The 19,599-nt window shown below is 48.3% G+C and overlaps 1 protein-coding gene across 1 annotated transcript; it reads left to right on the forward strand.

Annotated features, from left to right (window-relative positions):
* Positions 1–2,283: 2,283 nt before the first annotated feature.
* ldb2a (LIM domain binding 2a) lies at positions 2,284–18,639 on the forward strand (the record flags this gene model as incomplete). The annotated part of the gene is made up of 7 exons (XM_079744831.1): positions 2,284–2,289; positions 3,943–4,065; positions 5,121–5,204; positions 7,813–7,936; positions 10,530–10,583; positions 12,952–13,091; positions 16,727–18,639. 7 exons carry the CDS (start codon positions 2,284–2,286, stop codon positions 16,955–16,957), a joined length of 762 nt encoding a protein of 253 aa, XP_079600957.1. The 3' UTR covers positions 16,958–18,639.
* Positions 18,640–19,599: the final 960 nt, after the last annotated feature.

Here is a 19,599-nt window from a genome sequence, read left to right on the forward strand (position 1 = left end):
AGGCAACTGGGGCGGGGGGTGGGTGGTTGTTGCTGAGGGAGGAAGGAGTTAGGGGGGTCGGTTGCTAAGGGGGTTTTGTACCATAGAAGGTTTGACAAGGTGACCCGGCCCAGAAGGTGGGGGCGACTCGGCCCCCCACCGGTCACTACCCAGCATGCCTTGCTCCACCCTAACCCCCCTGGTCACTAACCAGCATGCCTTGCACCACCCTGACCCCCTGCTCACTACCCAGCATGCCTTGCTCCACCCTGAAACGCTGGTCACTACCCAGCATGCCTTGCTCCACCCTGACCCCCTGCTCACTACCCAGCATGCCTTGCTCCATCCTGACCCCCTAGTCACTATCCAGCATGCATTTCTCCACCCTGACCCCCTGGTCACTACCGAGCATGCCTTGCCCTGTCCCCCTGGTCACTACCCAGCATGCCTTGCTCCATCCTGACCCCCTAGTCACTACCCAGCATGCCTTTCTCCACCCTGGCCCCCTGGTCACTACCCAGCATGCCTTGCCCTGACCCCCTGGTCAATACCCAGCATGCCTTGCTCCCCCCTGACCCCCTGGTCACTACCCAGCATGCCTTGTTCCACCCTGACCCCCTGGTCACTACCAAGCATGCCTTGCTCCACCCTGACCCCCTGGTCACTACCCAGCATGCCTTGCTCCACCCTGACCTCCTGGTCATGGGAGTGTTAGCTGGGGAGGGGTTACAGTTCAGTCAACAGTACTACTACTAGTACTACTATACTATTACTACTATACCACTACTACTACTACTATACTACTGCTATTAGTATGCTACTACTGCTACTTTACTACTATACTACTACTATACCATTACTAATACTACTACTTCTAATATACTACTATAATTACTACACTACTATACTAATATACTACTACTATACTATTACTACTTCAACTACTTGCACTATGCTACTATACTACTACTATACCACTACTACTACTACCAATACTACTACTATACTACTAATATTTCACTACTGCTATACTGCTACTACTATACTACTACTGTATTACTATACTACTAGTACTACTACTACTACTACTTCTATGCTTCTATTAGCAGTAGCTTAGGAGGTAGAGCGGGTTGCCTGGTAACCTGAAGGTTGCTGGTTCAATCCCCGGCTCCTCCTAGCTGAGTGTCGAGGTGTTCTTGAGCAAACTCCACCCTAACTGCTCCCGCCTTGCATGGCTGACTCCGCCGTCGGTGTGTGAATATGTCCGTGAATGGTGAATGTGGAGAAAAGCGCTATCTCTGTCAATGGTTAGAAAAGCGCTATCTAAATGCAGTCCATTTACATTTACATATATTACTACTACCATACTACTACTATATTACTATAGCACTACCACTACCACTACAACAACTACTACCGCTACTGCTACTACTACTACTACTACTAATGCTATACTATTACTACTACTTGCTCTCTGCTGGTGCTGAGCTCATACTATACAAGTTATACTACCCAGAATAAGTAAATATCCTTTCTTCTTACCCTTGTCAGTTAAAGAAATACAAAAATTGCTGAACAATAGGAAGGTCGGCAGTTTAGTTAATAGAGGATGTTTTTAGTGGAGGATTATATACTTAGTTTGAAGTGTGTGTTGACTGTGCCTGATGTAGCTTAGCTTGGCTAGCGGCTAGCAGTTAGCCCCTGTAAAGGGAAGTTGCCATCAGCAGATTAGTGGCTATAAATTCGCCCAGATAAGATTCTAAGTTACCAGTAGCATGAAGTCTTTACTACACTGTGCATTTCTGAAGCGACAAGCGCCTTAATGCGGTGAGTGTAGGGGTGAGGGGTGAGAGGGTGAGGGTAAGGTGACGGGGTGAGTGTATGGGGAGGGGTGAGAGGGTGAGGGAAAGGTGAGGGTAAGGTGAGGGGGTAAGTGTAGGGTAAGGGGTGAGAGGGTGAGGGTAAGGTGAGGGGGTGAGTTTAGGGGGAGGGGTGAGAGGGTGAGGGAAAGGTGAGGGGGTAAGTGTAGGGTGAGGGGTGAGAGGGTGAGGGTAAGGTGAGGGGTGGTGTGTAGGGTGAGGGGTGAGAGGGTGAGTGTAAGGTGCGGGTAAGTATAGGGTGAGGGGTGAGAGGGTGAGTGTAAGTTGAGGGGTTGATTGTAGGGTGAGGGGTGAGAGGTGAGTGTAAGGTGGGAGTAAGGTGACGGGGTGAGTGTAGGGTGAGGTGTTTGAGGGTGAGGGTAAGGTGAAGGTAGGGGGAGAGGGTGAGTGTAAGGCGAGGGTTAGTTGAATAGGTGAGTCTAAGATGAGTGTGAGATGATGTGCTAAGAGGGTGAGTATAAGATGAGAGTGTGAGTGTAAGGTGAGGGTAAGGTGAATGGATGAGTGTAGGGTGAGTGTAAGGTGAATGGGTGAGTGTAGGGTGAGGGGTTGAGACAGACAGTGGAGGGTAAATTGTGTGTGTGTGTGTGTGTGTGTACATGTGTGTGTGTGTGCGTGTGTGTGTGTCTCTGGGGGCATTGATTAGAGTGAGTCTGGTGGGATTACATCTTTGCCGTTGCCATGCCAACTAATCAGCAGATTCTTTTTTATTTTGCTCGCTCCTCCGTCTCTCACCCCGGTTGTCACAGCAACCAAACTGGGGAGAAGCGTGGAGGCCAACTCTGAATTCAGCTGAAGGGCCAAAAACCTGTTTATTAGCCTCTCTCTCTCTCTCTCTCTTTAGAGGTAGTCCAGTATTTTATTTCAGGCTGCATGAGAGCCAATAAATTCAGCATAATTAGCTGCTAATTCCGCTAACAATGATAACTCCTCCATCCCTCTCCACCACCACCGCTAACAGCGCTAACTCCTCCACCCATCTCCCCCACCACCGCTAACAGCGCTTACTCATCCATCCCTCTCCACTAACAGTGCTAACTCCTTCACACATCTCCTACAAAACTGCTAACAGCGCTAACTCCTCCACCCCTAGCCACCACCACCGCTAACAGTGCTAACTCCTCAACCTCCACCGCTAACCGCGCGGCATTCTGTAGAAGTGATGCGCTTCTAAGTGAAGCTGCTGCTGCTTTTGATTAGCATGTAGATTGGTGTTAGCATTTAGCTGGGTGTTAGACTGTTTCTGGGATTAGCATATAGCGAGGTGTCAGCATGTATCTGCTTGTTAGCCCCTAGCTGTGAGTGAGCATGAAACCAAGTAGTAGCATGTAGTTATTTGTCAGCATGAAGCAAAGTATAAGCCTCTAGCTCAGTGTTAGCATGAAGCTTGGTATTAGCCGCTAGTAGATAGTTGTGTAGCTATGTGTTAACATTTAGATGCTAATTAGCCTTAGTGGGAGTCAGCATGTGATTGTGTTTTGGCATGTAGGCTACCTATTTTGTCATGATGTAATGGGTATTAGCATCTAATTGTGAGGTAGCATGTAACTATTTATTAGTCTTTTTCTAGTATTAGCATTTAGCCTTGTATATTCCTCTAGTTGAGTATTAGCATGTAGCCTGGTGTCAGCCTGTACCTGTGAGCTAGCGTTAACGTGTTCCCACCTGTTATCAGGTGGTATTAGCCTGTAGCTGTGGGCTAACGTGCTCCTCCCCATGTTATCAGGTGGTATTAGCCTGTAGCTGTGGGCTAATGTGCTCCTCCCCATGTTATCAGGTGGTATTAGCCTGTAGCTGTGGGCTAACGTGCTCCTCCCCATGTTATCAGGTGGGATTAGCCTGTAGCTGTGAGCTAACGTGCTCCTCCCCATGTTATCAGGTGTTATTAGCCTGTAGCTGTGAGCTAGCATGCTCCTCCCCATGTTATCAGGTGTTATTAGCCTGTAGCTGTGAGCTAGCATGCTCCTCCCCATGTTATCAGGTGGGATTAGCCTGTAGCTTTGAGCTAACGTGCTCCTCTCCCTGTTATCAGGTGGTATAAGCCTGTAGCTGTGAGCTAACGTGCTCCTCCCCCTGTCGTCAGGTGAGCACGGAGGGCCGGCTGATCCTGGAGTTCTCCTTCGACGACCTCATGAGGATCCGGACCTGGCACTTCACCATCCGGCAGTATCGGGAGCTGGTGCCGCGCAGCGTCCTGGCCATGCACGTGAGTGGTGACATCATCAGGCGGTGACGTCATCAGGCGGTGACGCCGCCACGCGGTGACGTCATCAAGACGGCTCGTTAACTACTAACAGCTTGAGGGAATTTTTCTGATAATACAAATAATAATAATAATAATAATAATAATAATAATAATAATAATAATAATAATAATAATGGCAAAAAAAATGAAAAGCAAACTGAAATTTATACGTAGCTAAAATGGCTGCCGCTGAGTGCCAAAAGTGTACCTCGATCCACGCTCCGCGGTTTGACCGTTTTGAGTACACCATCCTTTCACTTCTTTTCACCCCGATCGTAATTGGAACGCCCTATGTACTCAAACTAAGTATAGTAAGTACGGGAAGTATGGATATCGGAATACAGCAGTGGTGTGATCCTGGTTCTAGACCTGGTGTAATCCTGGTGTGATCCTGGTTCTAGACCTGGTGAAATCCCGGTGTGATCCTAGTTCTAGACCTGGTGTAATCCTGGTGTGTTCCTGGTGTAAACCTGGTGTGATCCTGGTTCTAGACCTGGTGTAAACCTGGTGTGATCCTGGTTCTAGACCTGATGTAATCCTGGTGTGATCCTGGTTCTAGACCTGGTGTGATCCTGGTGTAATCCTGGTGTGATCCTGGTTCTAGACCTGGTGTAATCCTGGTGTAATCCTGGTGTAAACCTGGTGTGATCCTGGTTCTAGACCTGGTGTAAATCCTGGTGTTTTCCTGGTGTAAACCTGGTGTGATCCTGGTTCTAGACCTGGTGTAAACCTGGTGTGATCCTGGTTCTAGACCTGATGTAATCCTGGTGTGATCCTGGTTCTAGACCTGGTGTGATCCTGGTGTAATCCTGGTGTGATCCTGGTTCTAGACCTGGTGTAATCCTGGTGTAATCCTGGTGTAAACCTGGTGTGATCCTGGTTCTAGACCTGATGTAATCCTGGTGTGATCCTGGTTCTAGACCTGGTGTAATCCTGGTGTAATCCTGGTGTAAACCTGGTGTGATCCTGGTTCTAGACCTGATGTAATCCTGGTGTGATCCTGGTTCTCCCCTCAGGCCCAGGAGCCCCAGGTCCTGGAGCAGCTCTCCAAGAACATCACGCGTATGGGACTGACCAGCTTCACACTCAACTACCTCCGGGTGAGCACCCATCGCCTTATAGATACACCAAGATATACACATAAATATACATATATACCTAGATATACACGTAAATATACATATATACCTAGATATACAAATATATATACATCTATACCTAGATATACACATATATATACATCTATACCTAGATATACACATATATATACATCTATACCTAGATATACCTAGATCTACATCTATACACATATATATACATAGATACGTGTATATATACATATATACACACATGACATAACAACTACCTCCAGGTAAGATATAAAATATAGAATATATATATATATAGAATATTAATATTATATAAGTAGTGTATACAAATATGTTTATACATAACTGTATAGATCCAATGTATTGGTGGTTATAACAGTGTACTGGTGGTGTGTTGTGGTTATATATGTGTACTGGTGGTGTGTTGAGGTTATTTATGTGTACTGGTGGTGTGTTGTGGTTATTTATGTGTACTGGTGGTGTGTTGAGGTTATAACAGTGTGTTGGGGTTGTGTTTGGTTTTGAGATTTTCCAGGCTTGGTGGTCGGTGAGTTAATTTAAATACAGCGTGGGCAACAGAGGCAGAAGAGAGACTTGTGCCGGTTCCTCTTTCTCTCTCCTCTCTCTCTCGCCTCTCCTCTCTCTCTCTCTCTCTCTCTCTCTCTGTCTCTCTGTCTCTCTGTCTCTTGTCTCTGTCTCTCTCTCTCTCTCTCTCTCCTCTCCCTCGCCTCTCTCTCCTCTCTCTCTCTCTCTCCCTTGTTCTCCCTCTTTTATATCCCTTACTCACTCTCTTCCTATATTTTGCTCTCTCTCCATATCTCTTGCTCTTCCTATTTTCTCTTCCATATCTCTCTCCCTCTCTCTCCCCTCTCTCTCTCCCTCTATCTCTCTTTCTCTCTCTCACCCTCTCTCTCTCTCCCTCTCTCTCTTCCCCTTTTTCTCTCGCTCTCTCTCTCCCTACCTCTCTCTCTCTCTCTCTCTCTCTCACTCTTTCTCTCTCTCTCTCTATCCTCTCTCTCTCTCTCTCTCTCTCACTCTTTCTCTCTCTCTGTATATTTCCTCATTATTTCTCTGGTTTGGCGGCAGACTGACAGCTAGCATCTCCACCCCACAGCACAACAGGGGGAGGGAGGGGGAGGGAGGGGGAAGGGGGGAGCAAGATGAGAGTGAGGCAGGCGATATAGAGGGTGGAGGGGAGAGGAGCGAGGGAGGGAGGGAGGGGAGAGAAGTGGGAGGAGTGGGAGAGGGCGAGCGAGGAGGGTGCAGGGCGACTCGGGACGAGCGAGTGGAATTAATTGGAAAGAGAGAATTAGCATAACATTAATGAACGCACCCCACTGAGTCTTGTAATTGTGAAATACCGTAAATTCTTATTATAACAAGAAGACAGAGAGAGGGAGAGAGGGAGAGAGGAAGAGAGGGAGACAGGGAGACAGGGAGACAGGGAGACAGGGAGACAGAGAAGGAGAGAGGGAGACAGGAAGAGAGAGGGAGACAGGGAGAGGGAGACAGGAAGGGAGGGAGAGAGGGAGAGAGGGAGACATGGAGAGAGGGAGACAGAGAGAGGGAGAGAGGGAGACAGGAAGAGAGGGAGAGAGGGAGACAGAGAGAGGGAGAGAGTGAGACAGGAAGAGAGGGAGAGTGAGAGAGAGAGAGCTAGCATATGAATGGTGTTGTTTCAGTGACTCCTGCAACAATGACTTCTGAACCAGAGGATCTGATCCTCAACACGGAGTCCTCTGCCTAACATGGAGACAGCCCAACATGTTGTCGGTTTAACGTGTAGTTAATCTAACATGTAGAGTTAGTCTAACACGTAGTTAGGCTAACATGTAAACTCAATCTAACATGTAGAGGAAGTCTGACACATAGTTATACTGACATTTAGAGTTGGTCTAATATGTAGTTAGTCTTACATGTTGTAAGTTTAACATGTAGAGTTAGTTTAACATGTACAGCATGGCTATATGCAAAGTTAGTCTAACATGTAAAGTTTTACAAATATTGCAGAGTAATCAAATCAAATATACAAATAATCAAGTTTTTTTATTATAATCATAAATACAAATTTATAACAACATGAAAACTGATATTTATGATTGAAAATATCTATATTATGAATATTGTTCAGCAAATTCAGTATTATGGCTTTTTATTATTTCAAAAGTAGTGTAGCTTAGTGCTTCAGATGTTTTCCATCAATGTCTTATTATGGGTGTTTGAACCCTGAGGCTAACCCTGGTTGGTCTGGGGGTTCTGGTGGGTCTGGTGGTTCTGGTGGGTCTGGTGGATCTGGTTGGTCTGGGGGTTCTGGTGGGTCTGGTGGATCTGGTTGGTCTGGGGGTTCTGGTGGGTCTGGTGGTTCTGGTGGGTCTGGTGGTTCTGGTGGGTCTGGTGGGTCTGGTGGGTCTGGTGGTTCGGGTGGTTCTGGTGGATCTGTTGGATCTGGTGGTTCTATGTTCCGTGGTCTGTCGGTTCTCATGGGTTCATGGTTCTCTGTCCTCGTGTCTGACCCCTGGTTCTATGTTCCGTGGTCTGGTGGTTCTCATGGGTTCATGGTTCTCTGTCCTCGTGTCTGACCCCTGGTTCTGTGTTCCAGCTCTGCGTCATCCTGGAGCCGATGCAGGAGCTGATGTCCAGACACAAGTCCTACAACCTGAGCCCACGAGACTGTCTGAAGACCTGCCTGTTCCAGAAGTGGCAGCGCATGGTGGCTCCCCCAGGTAGGTGTACTGGTGGTCCCCCAGGACCTGCTAGTGGATCAGGTAGACCTCGTGGTCCCCTAGTGGGTCAGGTAGACCTCGTGGTCCCCTAGTGGATCAGGTAGACCTCGTATTCCCCCAGTGGATCAGGTAGACCTCGTGGTCCCCTAGTGGATCAGGTAGACCTCGTGGTCCCCTAGTGTGTCAGGTAGACCTTGTGGTCCCCCAGGTTCCCCTAGTGGATCAGGTAGACCTCGTATTCCCCCAGTGGATCAGGTAGACCTCGTGGTCCCCTAGTGGATCAGGTAGACCTCGTGGTCCCCTAGTGGATCAGGTAGACCTTGTGGTCCCCCGGGTTCCCCTAGTGGGTCAGGTAGACCTTGTGGTCCCCAAGGTTCCCCTAGTGGGTCAGGTAGACCTTGTGGTCCCCCAGGGTCTGGGTCAGGTTCCTTCTCTAGCTGCGCTGTTGGTTGACCTCAGGCCCATCAGTGGCCTCGAGGTGTAAGCCTGCTGTTTACAGGCTTTGATTACAGGCTGGAGTTTGAGTCCGGAGGGGGAGGAGTCAGGAGGCCAGGAGGGGGAGGAGTCAGAGGAGATGTTGTCTTTGCATTCATCTTCAGCTTGTGTCTGCGGAGTCAGTGTTCATCCGAGCGCTGAACAGACCTCTGGTCTCACACTTTATTCAGATTAACTGGACGGAGGCCAATTAATAAAAATAATTGGTTTCAAAGTTCAAAGGTCAGACCGAGTTGCTCATACAGCCTTTTCTGTTTTGGTTTTATTTGTCGGTTCTGGGATGAAAATATTTGTGGTGTGGTTGACTTGTTTCCTCCATCCCCCCCCCCCCCATCCTAAACGGAGATTCTTCTGGACGCTCCGACTCTTATCTGCAGGAGCTCACTTCCTGCTATTCTTCTCCGGACAGGAAGCCGCTCTGAATTTCAGCAGGAAGGAAACTCTGATGTATTTACACTCCGATAAGTTCTGTTTTTGGTGGAAATGGAAGTGATTTTAGTGCGTCACAATTTGAGCGTGGAAGGAAGGCGCTTTAGGACAGCAGAAGAAGACAATAGCTTTATCCCAGCTGTCTGTCAGCGACCCAGCGGGGTTCAGGGGTCAAAGAGGGGAAGGCCGTAACCACAGGCCTCGGTGTGAGACTCAGCGATCTCCTGTTGCCTTGTTGTGAGGCTCACTGTGAGCTATCGCTTGTTGATCCCAAAGACATCTAAATCACGTCTCTGTGAGGGGGTGAACATCACCTCTCTCTCCCCAGGAACCGACAGTGGCTTCTGCATGAGGATCTGCTGGTTTAGCTCTAAACATCTCGTCATGGAGGTCTTTAGGGAGCAGGAGACCCTGGGTTAGTAGAGTCATGGTTTAGGGACCTGAGATAGTGGAGTCATGGTTTAGGGACCTGAGATAGTGGAGTCATGGTTTAGGGACCTGAGATAGTGGAGTCATGGTTTAGGGACCTGAGATAGTGGAGTCATGGTTTAGGGACCTGAGATAGTGGAGTCATGGTTTAGGGACCTGAGATAGTGGAGTCATGGTTTAGGGACCTGAGATAGAGGAGTCATGGTTTAGGGTCCTGAGATAGTGGAGTCATGGTTTAGGGACCTGAGATAGTGGAGTCATGGTTTAGGGACCTGAGATAGTGGAGTCATGGTTTAGGGACCTGAGATAGTGGAGTCATGGTTTAGGGACCTGAGATAGTAGAGTCATGGTTTAGGGTCCTGAGATAGTGGAGTCATGGTTTAGGGTCCTGAGATAGTGGAGTCATGGTTTAGGGACCTGAGATAGTGGAGTCATGGTTTAGGGACCTGAGAAAGTGGAGTCATGGTTTAGGGACCTGAGATAGTGGAGTCATGGTTTAGGGACCTGAGATAGTAGAGTCATGTTTAGGGACCTGAGATAGTGGAGTCATGGTTTAGGGACCTGAGATAGTGGAGTCATGGTTTAGGGACCTGAGATAGTGGAGTCATGGTTTAGGGACCTGAGATAGTGGAGTCATGGTTTAGGGACCTGAGATAGTGGAGTCATGGTTTAGGGACCTGAGATAGTGGAGTCATGGTTTAGGGACCTGAGATAGTGGAGTCATGGTTTAGGGACCTGAGATAGTAGAGTCATGTTTAGGGACCTGAGATAGTGGAGTCATGGTTTAGGGACCTGAGATAGTGGAGTCATGGTTTAGGGACATGAGATAGTGGAGTCATGGTTTAGGGACCTGAGATAGTGGAGTCATGGTTTAGGGTCCTGAGATAGTGGAGTCATGGTTTAGGGACCTGAGATAGTGGAGTCATGGTTTAGGGACCTGAGATAGTGGAGTCATGGTTTAGGGACCTGAGATAGTGGAGTCATGGTTTAGGGACCTGAGATAGTGGAGTCATGGTTTAGGGACCTGAGATAGTGGAGTCATGGTTTAGGGACCTGAGATAGTGGAGTCATGGTTTAGGGACCTGAGATAGTGGAGTCATCTTTGTTTCCGTTATAGTCGAGCCTTTAAAGCTCACCGGTGGTTAAGTGAGTTCAACTTCTCCTACCTGACGTTCTAAAGAAGGTAAAGAACCAAACTATCATCTTCTCTCTCCACTGACTCCTGCTCTTGGTTCCACAGCTGGACACCCGCAGAACTTCAAAACCGAAATATTCCCCACAAGTCACAAAAAAGGTGATGATTTCCTTAGTTCTACTACAGTATTGTGGGGGGTGATGTGTGATGGGGTGGGGGGGTTGATATGTTAATAGGTTAGATAGGACCCCTGGGGGCATATTGGGTCTGGGTCTAGGGGGTCTGTGTCTGTGTCTGGGTCTGGTTCTAGGGGGTCTGGTTCTGGGAGGTCTGGGTCTGGGGGGTCTGGCTCTAGGGGGTCTTGGTCTGATTGGGTTCTGGGTCTGGTTGGGGTCTGGGTCTGTTGGGTCTGGGTCTGGGGGGTCCTGCTCTAGGGAGTCTGGGTCTGGTTGGGTTCTGGGTCTGGGTCTGGTTGGGTTCTGGGTCTGGGTCTGGGTTCTGGGTCTGGGTTCTGGGTCTGGGTTCTGGGTCTGGGTTCTGGGTCTGGGTTCTGGGTCTGGGTCTGGGGGGTCTGGCTCTAGGGAGTCTGGGTCTGGGGGGTACTGCGTCTGGTTGGTAGGGTATCAGGGGGGTACTGGGTCTGGTTGGTAGGGTATCAGGGGGGTACTGGGTCTGGTTGGTAGGGTATCAGGGGGGTACTGGGTCTGGTTGGTAGGGTATCAGGGGGGTCTGGGTCTGGTTGGTAGGGTATCAGGGGGGTACTGGGTCTGGTTGGTAGGGTATCAGGGGGGTACTGGGTCTGGTTGGTAGGGTATCAGGGGGGTACTGGGTCTGGTTGGTAGGGTATCAGGGGGGTACTGGGTCTGGTTGGTAGGGTATCAGGGGGGTACTGGGTCTGGTTGGTAGGGTATCAGGGGGGTACTGGGTCTAGTTGGTAGGGTATCAGGGGGGTACTGGGTCTGGTTGGTAGGGTATCAGGGGGGGTCTGCGTCTGGTTGGTAGGGTATCAGGGGGGGTGTTAGTGGGCTCCTGGTTTTGGGGCGATTGTCATGAATGCTCCACTCAGTTCTCAGAGAATGAATCAATAAAAACAATATATATATATATATATATATTACCATTTATCATTATGATAGTATTAATAATGCAAACATGGCAATTACACCGCGACTAAAATGAGGAGCCTGTCTGGCCCCCTCTCTGTCCTCCTGTCTGTCTGTCTTTCCTCCTGTCTGTCTGTCTGTCCTCCTGTCTGTCTGTCTGTCTGTCTGTCTGTCTGTCTGTCCTGCTGTCTGTCTGTCCTCCTGTCTGTCTGTCTGTCCTCCTGTCTGTCTATTCTATCTTCCTGTCTGTCTCTCTATCCCCCTCTCTGTCCTCCTGTCTGTCTGTCTGTCCTCCTGTCTGTCTGTCTGTCTGTCCTCCTGTCTGTCTGTCTGTCTGTCCTGCTGTCTGTCTGTCCTCCTGTCTGTCTGTCTGTCCTCCTGTCTGTCTATTCTATCTTCCTGTCTGTCTCTCTATCCCCCTCTCTGTCCTCCTGTCTGTCTGTCTTTCCTCCTGTCTGTCTGTCTGTCCTCCTGTCTGTCTGTCTGTCTGTCTGTCCTCCTGTCTGTCTGTCTGTCTGTCTGTCTGTCCTGCTGTCTGTCTGTCCTCCTGTCTGTTTTTCTGTCCTCCTGTCTGTCCGTGTGTGTGTGTGTGCGCTGTAGATGTGCAGGCGTGTGTGTGTGCGTGCGTGCGTGCGTGTGTGTGTGTGCGTGCGTGCGTGTGTGTGTGTGTGCGTGCGTGCGTGTGTGTGTGTGTGTGTGTGTGCGCGCGTGCTCCCATGCTTGTTGTGACCACGGTGGTTCTATCTGCTCTGCTGTTATTACTGCCCCCCCTCTCTCCCCTCTCCCTCCTCCCTCCTCCCCCCCTCCCCCCCTCTCTCCCTCCTCCCTCCTCCCCCCCTCCCCCCCCTCTCCCTCCTCTCACCTCCCCCTACACCTCCAGACCATTCCCCCAGCCCTAACCTTCCTCCTCCTCTACCTCCCCACCCTCCCCCAGCTCTGAACCATTCCCCTCCCCCTCCTCCCCCACCCAGCCCTCTCCCCCTGTCTCTTCCCCCCTCCTCCCCCACCCAACCAGCCCTGTTATGTTATGTTATTAATGCTCTGGTCATGTTATGTTATGTTATTAATGCTCTGGTCATGTTATGTTATGTTATTAATGCTCTGGTCATATTATGTCATTTTATTCATGCTCTAATCATGATATGTTATGTTGTGTTATTCATGCTTTGTTCATGTTATGTCATGTTATTCATGCTCTGGTTATAATATTTTGCATTATTCATGTTCTGGTCATGTTATGTCATGTTATTAATGCTCTGGTCATGTAATGTCATGTTATTCATGCTCTGGTCATGTTATGTTATGTTGTGTTATTCATGCTCTGGTCATGTTATGTTATGTTGTGTTATTCATGCTCTGGTCATGTTATTGATGCTCTGGTTATGTTATGTCATGTTATTGATGCTCTGGTCATGTGACGTCAGGTCGGGCTAAGGCTGAACCGGCCCGGCCCCCCGCCACCAAGAGGAGAAAAAGGAAGAACTCGGCCAGCAGCGCCAACAGCGCCGCCGGGGCTGCTGGGAAAAAGAGAAGCCCCGCCTCCAATTTCAGCCTCTCCAGTCAGGTACCTGTAAGCATCAAGCCCCTCCCCGTCTGCCTGGTGTAGGTCACTTCCTGCTCTCTCTAGTGCATCGAAACACTGAAACATTCTAAATATAACTTTATAAAACATCTAGTGCTGACTGTGGAGCTAATGCTAAGCTAACAGCCCACTGGTTCACAACTTCCCTCCATCCACTAGTCTGAACTGTAAGTACTAAACATGAATAATAGTTATCCCATTCATAATAAGTCCTTATTATGAAAAGATATTAAATAGTACTTAGTTTACACTCATTCTAGCGTCAGTAGCGAGCATTATTGATCGATTTACTGATAACAGTAAAAAAAAATTGTAAATTTTTTGAGTTTTCCTTCTCTCCTTCCCTCTCTCCTTCTCTCTCTTTCTCTCCTTCCCTCTCTCCTTCTCTCTCTCTCCTTCCCTCTCTCATTCTCTCTCTCTCTCTTCTTCTCTTTTTCCCTCTCTCATTCTTTCCTTCTCTCTCTCCTTCTCTACTATCTCTCCATCTCTCCTTCTCTCTTTACCTTTCTCAATCTCTTTATACTTCTCTCTCTCCTTCTGCCCTTCCCTCTCTCCTTTTCTCTTTCTCTCCCTCTCTCTCCTTCTCTCTCTCCTTTTCTCCTTCTCTCCCTCCTCTTTCCTTCTCTCCTTCTCTCTCTCCTTCTCTCCTTCTCTCTTTCTCTCCTTTTCGCTAACCTTTTCTCTCTTCTTCTCTCCTCTCTTTCCTTCTCTCTCATTCTCTCATAAACTCTTCATAAACAGGAAACAGTTTGGCCCAGAGCCCGCCCTCATTATCATCTCTATCTGAATAACACACACACACACACACACACACACACACACACACACACACACACACACACACACACACCCCTCCCACACACACACACAACACAAAAACACCCACGCACACACGTCCGTGGACACATGCTTCATGTCAGGCGTGTCTGGAGCTGCGCTAGCAACATGGTGCGCTAGCAACATGCTATGCTACATATGTTGCTGGGCTAGCAACATGCTACGCTACATATGTTGCTGGGTTGGCGTCTTTGTCTGAGAAGTTGTTCGTTTGTGGCGGAACAGCAGCCTACGTGAGCCCCATAGCAATGAGGAGCGGCTCCTGCCCCTCCCCCCCCCCCCCCTCACAGCCGGGGGGGGGGGGGGGGGGGGGGGGAGGAGAGGGGAGGAGGAGAGGGGTGGAGGGGGGGAGGAGGAGAGGGGAGCCCCCTAACACTACTGTGTAACAGTGCCCCCTACAGGACACAGGCAGGAAGAGGATACTGGTATTAAGCTGAAGTGCGGGGTTCCCCAGAGACAATTCTACTAACATCCTCCTTCTTATTCATATGTATATATATACATATCTATTCAGACTTATATTCAAATTTATATATATTCATATTTATATATATATTTAAATATATAAATATATTTATATATATTCATATTAAGAGATATTCCGTTTTATATATTTCTATTTCTATTTAGAGATATTCATATTTATATATATATATATATTCATATTTGGATATATATATATATATATATATATTCATATTTAGAGATAAACTTATTTATATATATTATAAGAATGCTTGGAACGCCATAGGAAATACGTTCATAGGAAATACAGTAAAGCGTATGATGGAAATAAATAGATGGAATGGAAATGGTATGAATTGAATAAAAAAGAGCAGCAGAGTGAAGTTATGGTGGACGGTTGAGAACAATAGAGACAGTAAGTATGTATGGATATAATATCTATATAAGAGCTCTATCAATGCTTATAAGTTAGCTTGTGCTAGCCCGACGGCTTAATATAAACAGTACACAGAGTCAACTGCTGATAAGTTGGCTCCTGCATTTCAGAACCTTCTCTACTGAGTTCACCCTGAATCAACAGCTCCCCCTAATGGGGAGAGAGAGAGAGAGAGAGAGAGAGATAGAGAGAGAGAGAGAGAGAGAGAGAGAGAGAGAGAGAGAGAGAGAGAGAGAGAGAGAGAGAGAGAGAGAGAGAGAGAGAGAGAGAGAGAGAGAGAATATATCCCATAATGTTTAACAATTTTGTTTTCTAATCTTTCTTTTTTTTTAGAAAATATACAGAGAGAGAGAGAGATAGATAGATAGATAGATGGGGGAGGGAGAGAGGAAGAGAGAGAGAAAAATCTTTCCCACAATGTTTAACAATTTCCCTTGGTTTACTGACAGAACAGTAGGATTCCTCCTAGCTTTGCAGAGGCTAACGCTAACCGTTAACCGCTAACGCAGCACTGCACTGTGTGGACAAGTAGACGTTTATAATTGGCTATCAATTAGCACGTGCGCATTCCCTGGCTAGCCACAGGCTGTTAGCATGTTAGCAGAAGGTTGTTAGCATGGAGGTCTGAGAGGGTAGTCGGTGGAGAGGGGAGTGGGGGGGGGTCTGGCAGAACTCCTCCCGGACCAGATGGTGACGATGGGCCTGTTAGCAATCAGCACGCTCCAAGCTAATGAGTTAATAAGCTATGCTAATTGACAAATCAGTGTGGATATTCAGTCATTTAGCTGAAAAGCTCTCCTTAATTAATTTGGCTTATTAAGGATAAGAGTGTTGGTTTATTGACAGCGGGCGGGTCTCCAACCATCCTCTTCATCTTCATCTCCTAGGATTATGTGTGTATGTGCATTTGTGTGTTTGTGTTTTAACTGCTACTGTATACATGATCTGATTCCAGAAAGAATGCTGTTCTGATACAAGAGAGATACTTGATCTGATACCAGAGGGAATGTTGATTGGATACCAGAGAGATACATGATCTGCTACCAGAGAGACTGTTGATCTGATACGAGAGAGATACATGATCTGATACCAGAGAGATAGTTTTTTGTGTTGGTATTCTGAGCACTGTTGGAGATACGCTGTTTGGTGAAGTAAAGGATAAGGGTATGAGACCTGAGTTCTGTCTGGGTGAGAGTCCTAGAATCTGGGTTGGAGTCCCAGAGAAAGGACCAAGTTCCTTTAGGTCTGGTTGGAGTCCCGACGTGAGTATCAGAGAAATAAAGGATTAGAGTTTGAGACCCGAGTTCTGTCTGGGTTAGGGTCCTAGAATCTGGGTTGGAGTCCCAGAGAAAGGACCAAGTTCTTTCAGGTCGCGTTGGATTCCCTCTGATACGTGGGTATCAGAGAGACTGTTGATCTGATGCCAGAGAGACTGTTCATACAATGCATTTTTTAACTTTGCCTATGTTTTCTTTTACGTATCTATTATTTTATTTTATTATATGACTATGTTTCTATGGGAAACACTTTGAGTCTGCCTCGAGTATGAAAAGGGCTATAGAAATATAGTTGCCTTGCCTTGCCTTGCCTTGCTTAACTGTTCCTAACTGGTCCTAACATGTCCTAATTGGTCCTAACTGGTCTGAACTGGTCCTAACTTTTCGTGACTGGTTCTAACTGGTCTGAACTGGTTCTAACTGGTCCTAACTGGTCCTAACTGGTCTGAACTGGTCCTAAATGTTCCTAACTTGTCTGAACTGGACCAAGCTGGTCCTAAGAGGTCCTTACTGGTCCTAACTGGTCTCACCTGGTCCTAACTGGTCCTAACTGGTCCTAACTTGTCCTAACTGGTCCTTACTGGTGTGTTCTCCTCCCTTAGGACGTGATGGTGGTGGGCGAGCCCACCCTGATGGGGGGGGAGTTCGGCGACGAGGACGAGCGTCTGATCACGCGTCTGGAGAACACGCAGTACGACGCGTCCAACGGCCTGGACGACGAGGACGACTTCAGCGGCTCCCCCGCCCTGGGGAACAACAGCCCCTGGGGCTCTAAGGCCCACCCCCCCCAGGACACCAAGCCCGAAACCGCCGGCCCCCAGCCCTCCCAGTAGCCCCCTCCCAGTAACCTCTGGTATCAGAGGGTCAGTCTAGTGACCCTCTCCAGAGGATCAGCTGGCAGCAATACCCCCCCCGAGACTACTTCCTGTCTGCTCCTGCGTGAATCTACCCGGTGGAACCAGAACGTTTTGTAACGAATCTCTTGGACATTTCCCTCCAGGAACTTTTGAGACTCTAGAAAAGCCAGCCCATGTGATTGGTGGATCTGCAGGTCACATGGCCACCCTGAGGGGCATGGCTTCAGTGGAGTTGTGTTTCTGCATCGCAGGCCGACTAAGACCCTGTTGAATACATTTGCATTTTTATTGGAAACTCAGTGGCCTGTCTCTGTTCCCGTCTCTGGACCTCCGCTCCACGGACGCTGGTGTTTTATCGCCCATGTTGTGAATTCAAGCAGATCTTGAATTGTGTTTATAGTCTGTTGGTATTTTGCTTATTTTTCTGATCCGTTGCACCATGTTGTAATTCTCCACACCAGCGAGACACTGAGTCCTCCATGTTGACTTCCCAGAACATGACCGTACCTCCTGAACGAGATCTACTGGACCGTACCTCCTGAATGAGATCTTCTGAACGAGATCTTCTGAACCTGAACATGATCTCCTGAGCGAGATCTTCTGAATGATATCTTCTGAACGAGATCTTCTGAAAATGAACATGATCTCCTGAACGAGATCTTCTGAACATGAACATGATCTCCTGAACGAGATCCTCTGAACATGAACATGATCTCCTGAACGAGATCTTCTGAACATGAACATGATCTTCTGAACGTGATCATTGCTCCAGTATCTTCAACCAGCTGAGGCTCTACAACATTTCCTGCATGATTTTATAAAAGTATTTTGGGTTTATATGTGACATTTTTCAAGGCGCATCCATCTGTGTGTCGGGTAGTGTTTAGGAGAGATAAGTAGCTCTGTACATAGAGGAGGTTCTCCTGTCTGTACATAGAGGTTCTCCTGACTACATAGAGGAGGTTCTCCTTTCTCTACATAGAGGATGTTCTCCTGTCTGTAGATACAGGAGGTTATCCTGTCTACATGGAGGAGGTTCTCCTGTCTCTACATATAGGTGTTTCTCCTGTCTACATAGAGGAGGTTCTCCTGTCTACATATAGGAGGTTCTCCTGTCTATATAGAGGAGGTTCTCCTTTCTCTACATAGAGGAGGTTCTCCTGACTCCCCCAGACACCGTGGTCGTCTGGCCAGTGGTGGTTCTTCACCACTGGCCTTTCTTCTCATTTCTATAGGCTGGAGCAGCATTTGCCAAAACATCTGTCCCATCTTAATCCATAGCTATACCAGTACCAAAGCCCCCTGGTAGACCAGTCTACTGGATCCCAGTAGGGCCAGTACCAAAGCCCTCTGGTAGACCAGTCTACTGGATCCCAGTAGAACCAGTACCAAAGCCCCCTGGTAGACCAGTCTACTGGATCCCAGTTGGACCAGTACCAATGCCCCCTGGTAGACCAGTCTACTGGATCCCACTAGGACCAGTACCAAAGCCCCCTGGTAGACCAGCAGTATCAGAGGACCCTGGTATACCAGTACCAAAGCCCCCTGGTAGACCAGTCTACTGGATCCCAGTAGGACCAGTCCCACCCTGGTAGACCGGTCTACTGGTTGGTCTCAGGACCAGTGGACCCTGGTAGACCGGTCTACTGGTTGGTCAAAGGACCAGTGGACCCTAGTAGACGGGTCTACTGGCCTGTCTCAGGTCCAGTGGACCCTGGTAGACCGGTCTACTGGCCGGTCTCAGGACCAGTGGACCCTGGTAGACCGGTCTACTGGCTGGTCTCAGGACCAATGGACCCTGGTAGACCGGTCTACTGGCCCGTCTCAGGACCAGTGGAACCTGGTAGACGGGTCTACTGGCCGGTCTCAGGACCAGTGGACCCTGGTAGACGGGTCTACTGGCCGGTCTCAGGACCAGTGGACCCTGGTAGACCGGTCTACTGGCCTGTCTCAGGACCAGTGGACCCTGGTAGACGGGTCTACTGGCCTGTCTCAGGACCAGTGGACCCTGGTAGACCGGTCTACTGGCTGGCCTCAGGACCAGTGGACCCTGGTAGTCGGGTCTATTGGCTGGTCTCAGGATAGGTCGCCGCTGGCAGAGATGCAACCCAGAGCTTCAGAAAGGTTTGAATCCCTCTTTGTTTTCTTGGTTCTCCATCTGGTCCTTCTTCTGGTGGACTCTGGTCTGAACTGGACTCAGGTCTGAGGTGGTCTCTGGTCTGAGGTTGACTCTGGTCTGAAGGTGGTCTCTGGTCTGAAGATGGACGATGTCTTTCTACATTTGAGAATAATGAGTATTTATTTGTGCATTTGAAAGGAAGCGACCATTTCTAAACATGTTGAGCCCAGTGTGACGTTTGTACAGGATATAGCAGAGGTGTTTATGTCAGATGTCTGGTGTGTATGCTTTACCATTACGTGTTCTAATAAACCTTACAAACCCGGCCTTCTACTGAATTAATTTCATACATCGTGATGTGCTGCATGTTTGTTGTTCTGAGCGACGAGTAAAATAGGGTAAGAATCTATTTTACTGTCAAGCTCCTTAGATGAGGTTCGCTGGCCTCTGTTCGGGTTCATTAGGACATTAAGGTCATCAGGGTTCTGACGGTGGAACG

This window comes from Pollachius pollachius (assembly GCF_949987615.1).
Source record: "Pollachius pollachius genome assembly, chromosome: 10".
In the NCBI taxonomy this organism is placed as follows: domain Eukaryota; kingdom Metazoa; phylum Chordata; class Actinopteri; order Gadiformes; family Gadidae; genus Pollachius; species Pollachius pollachius.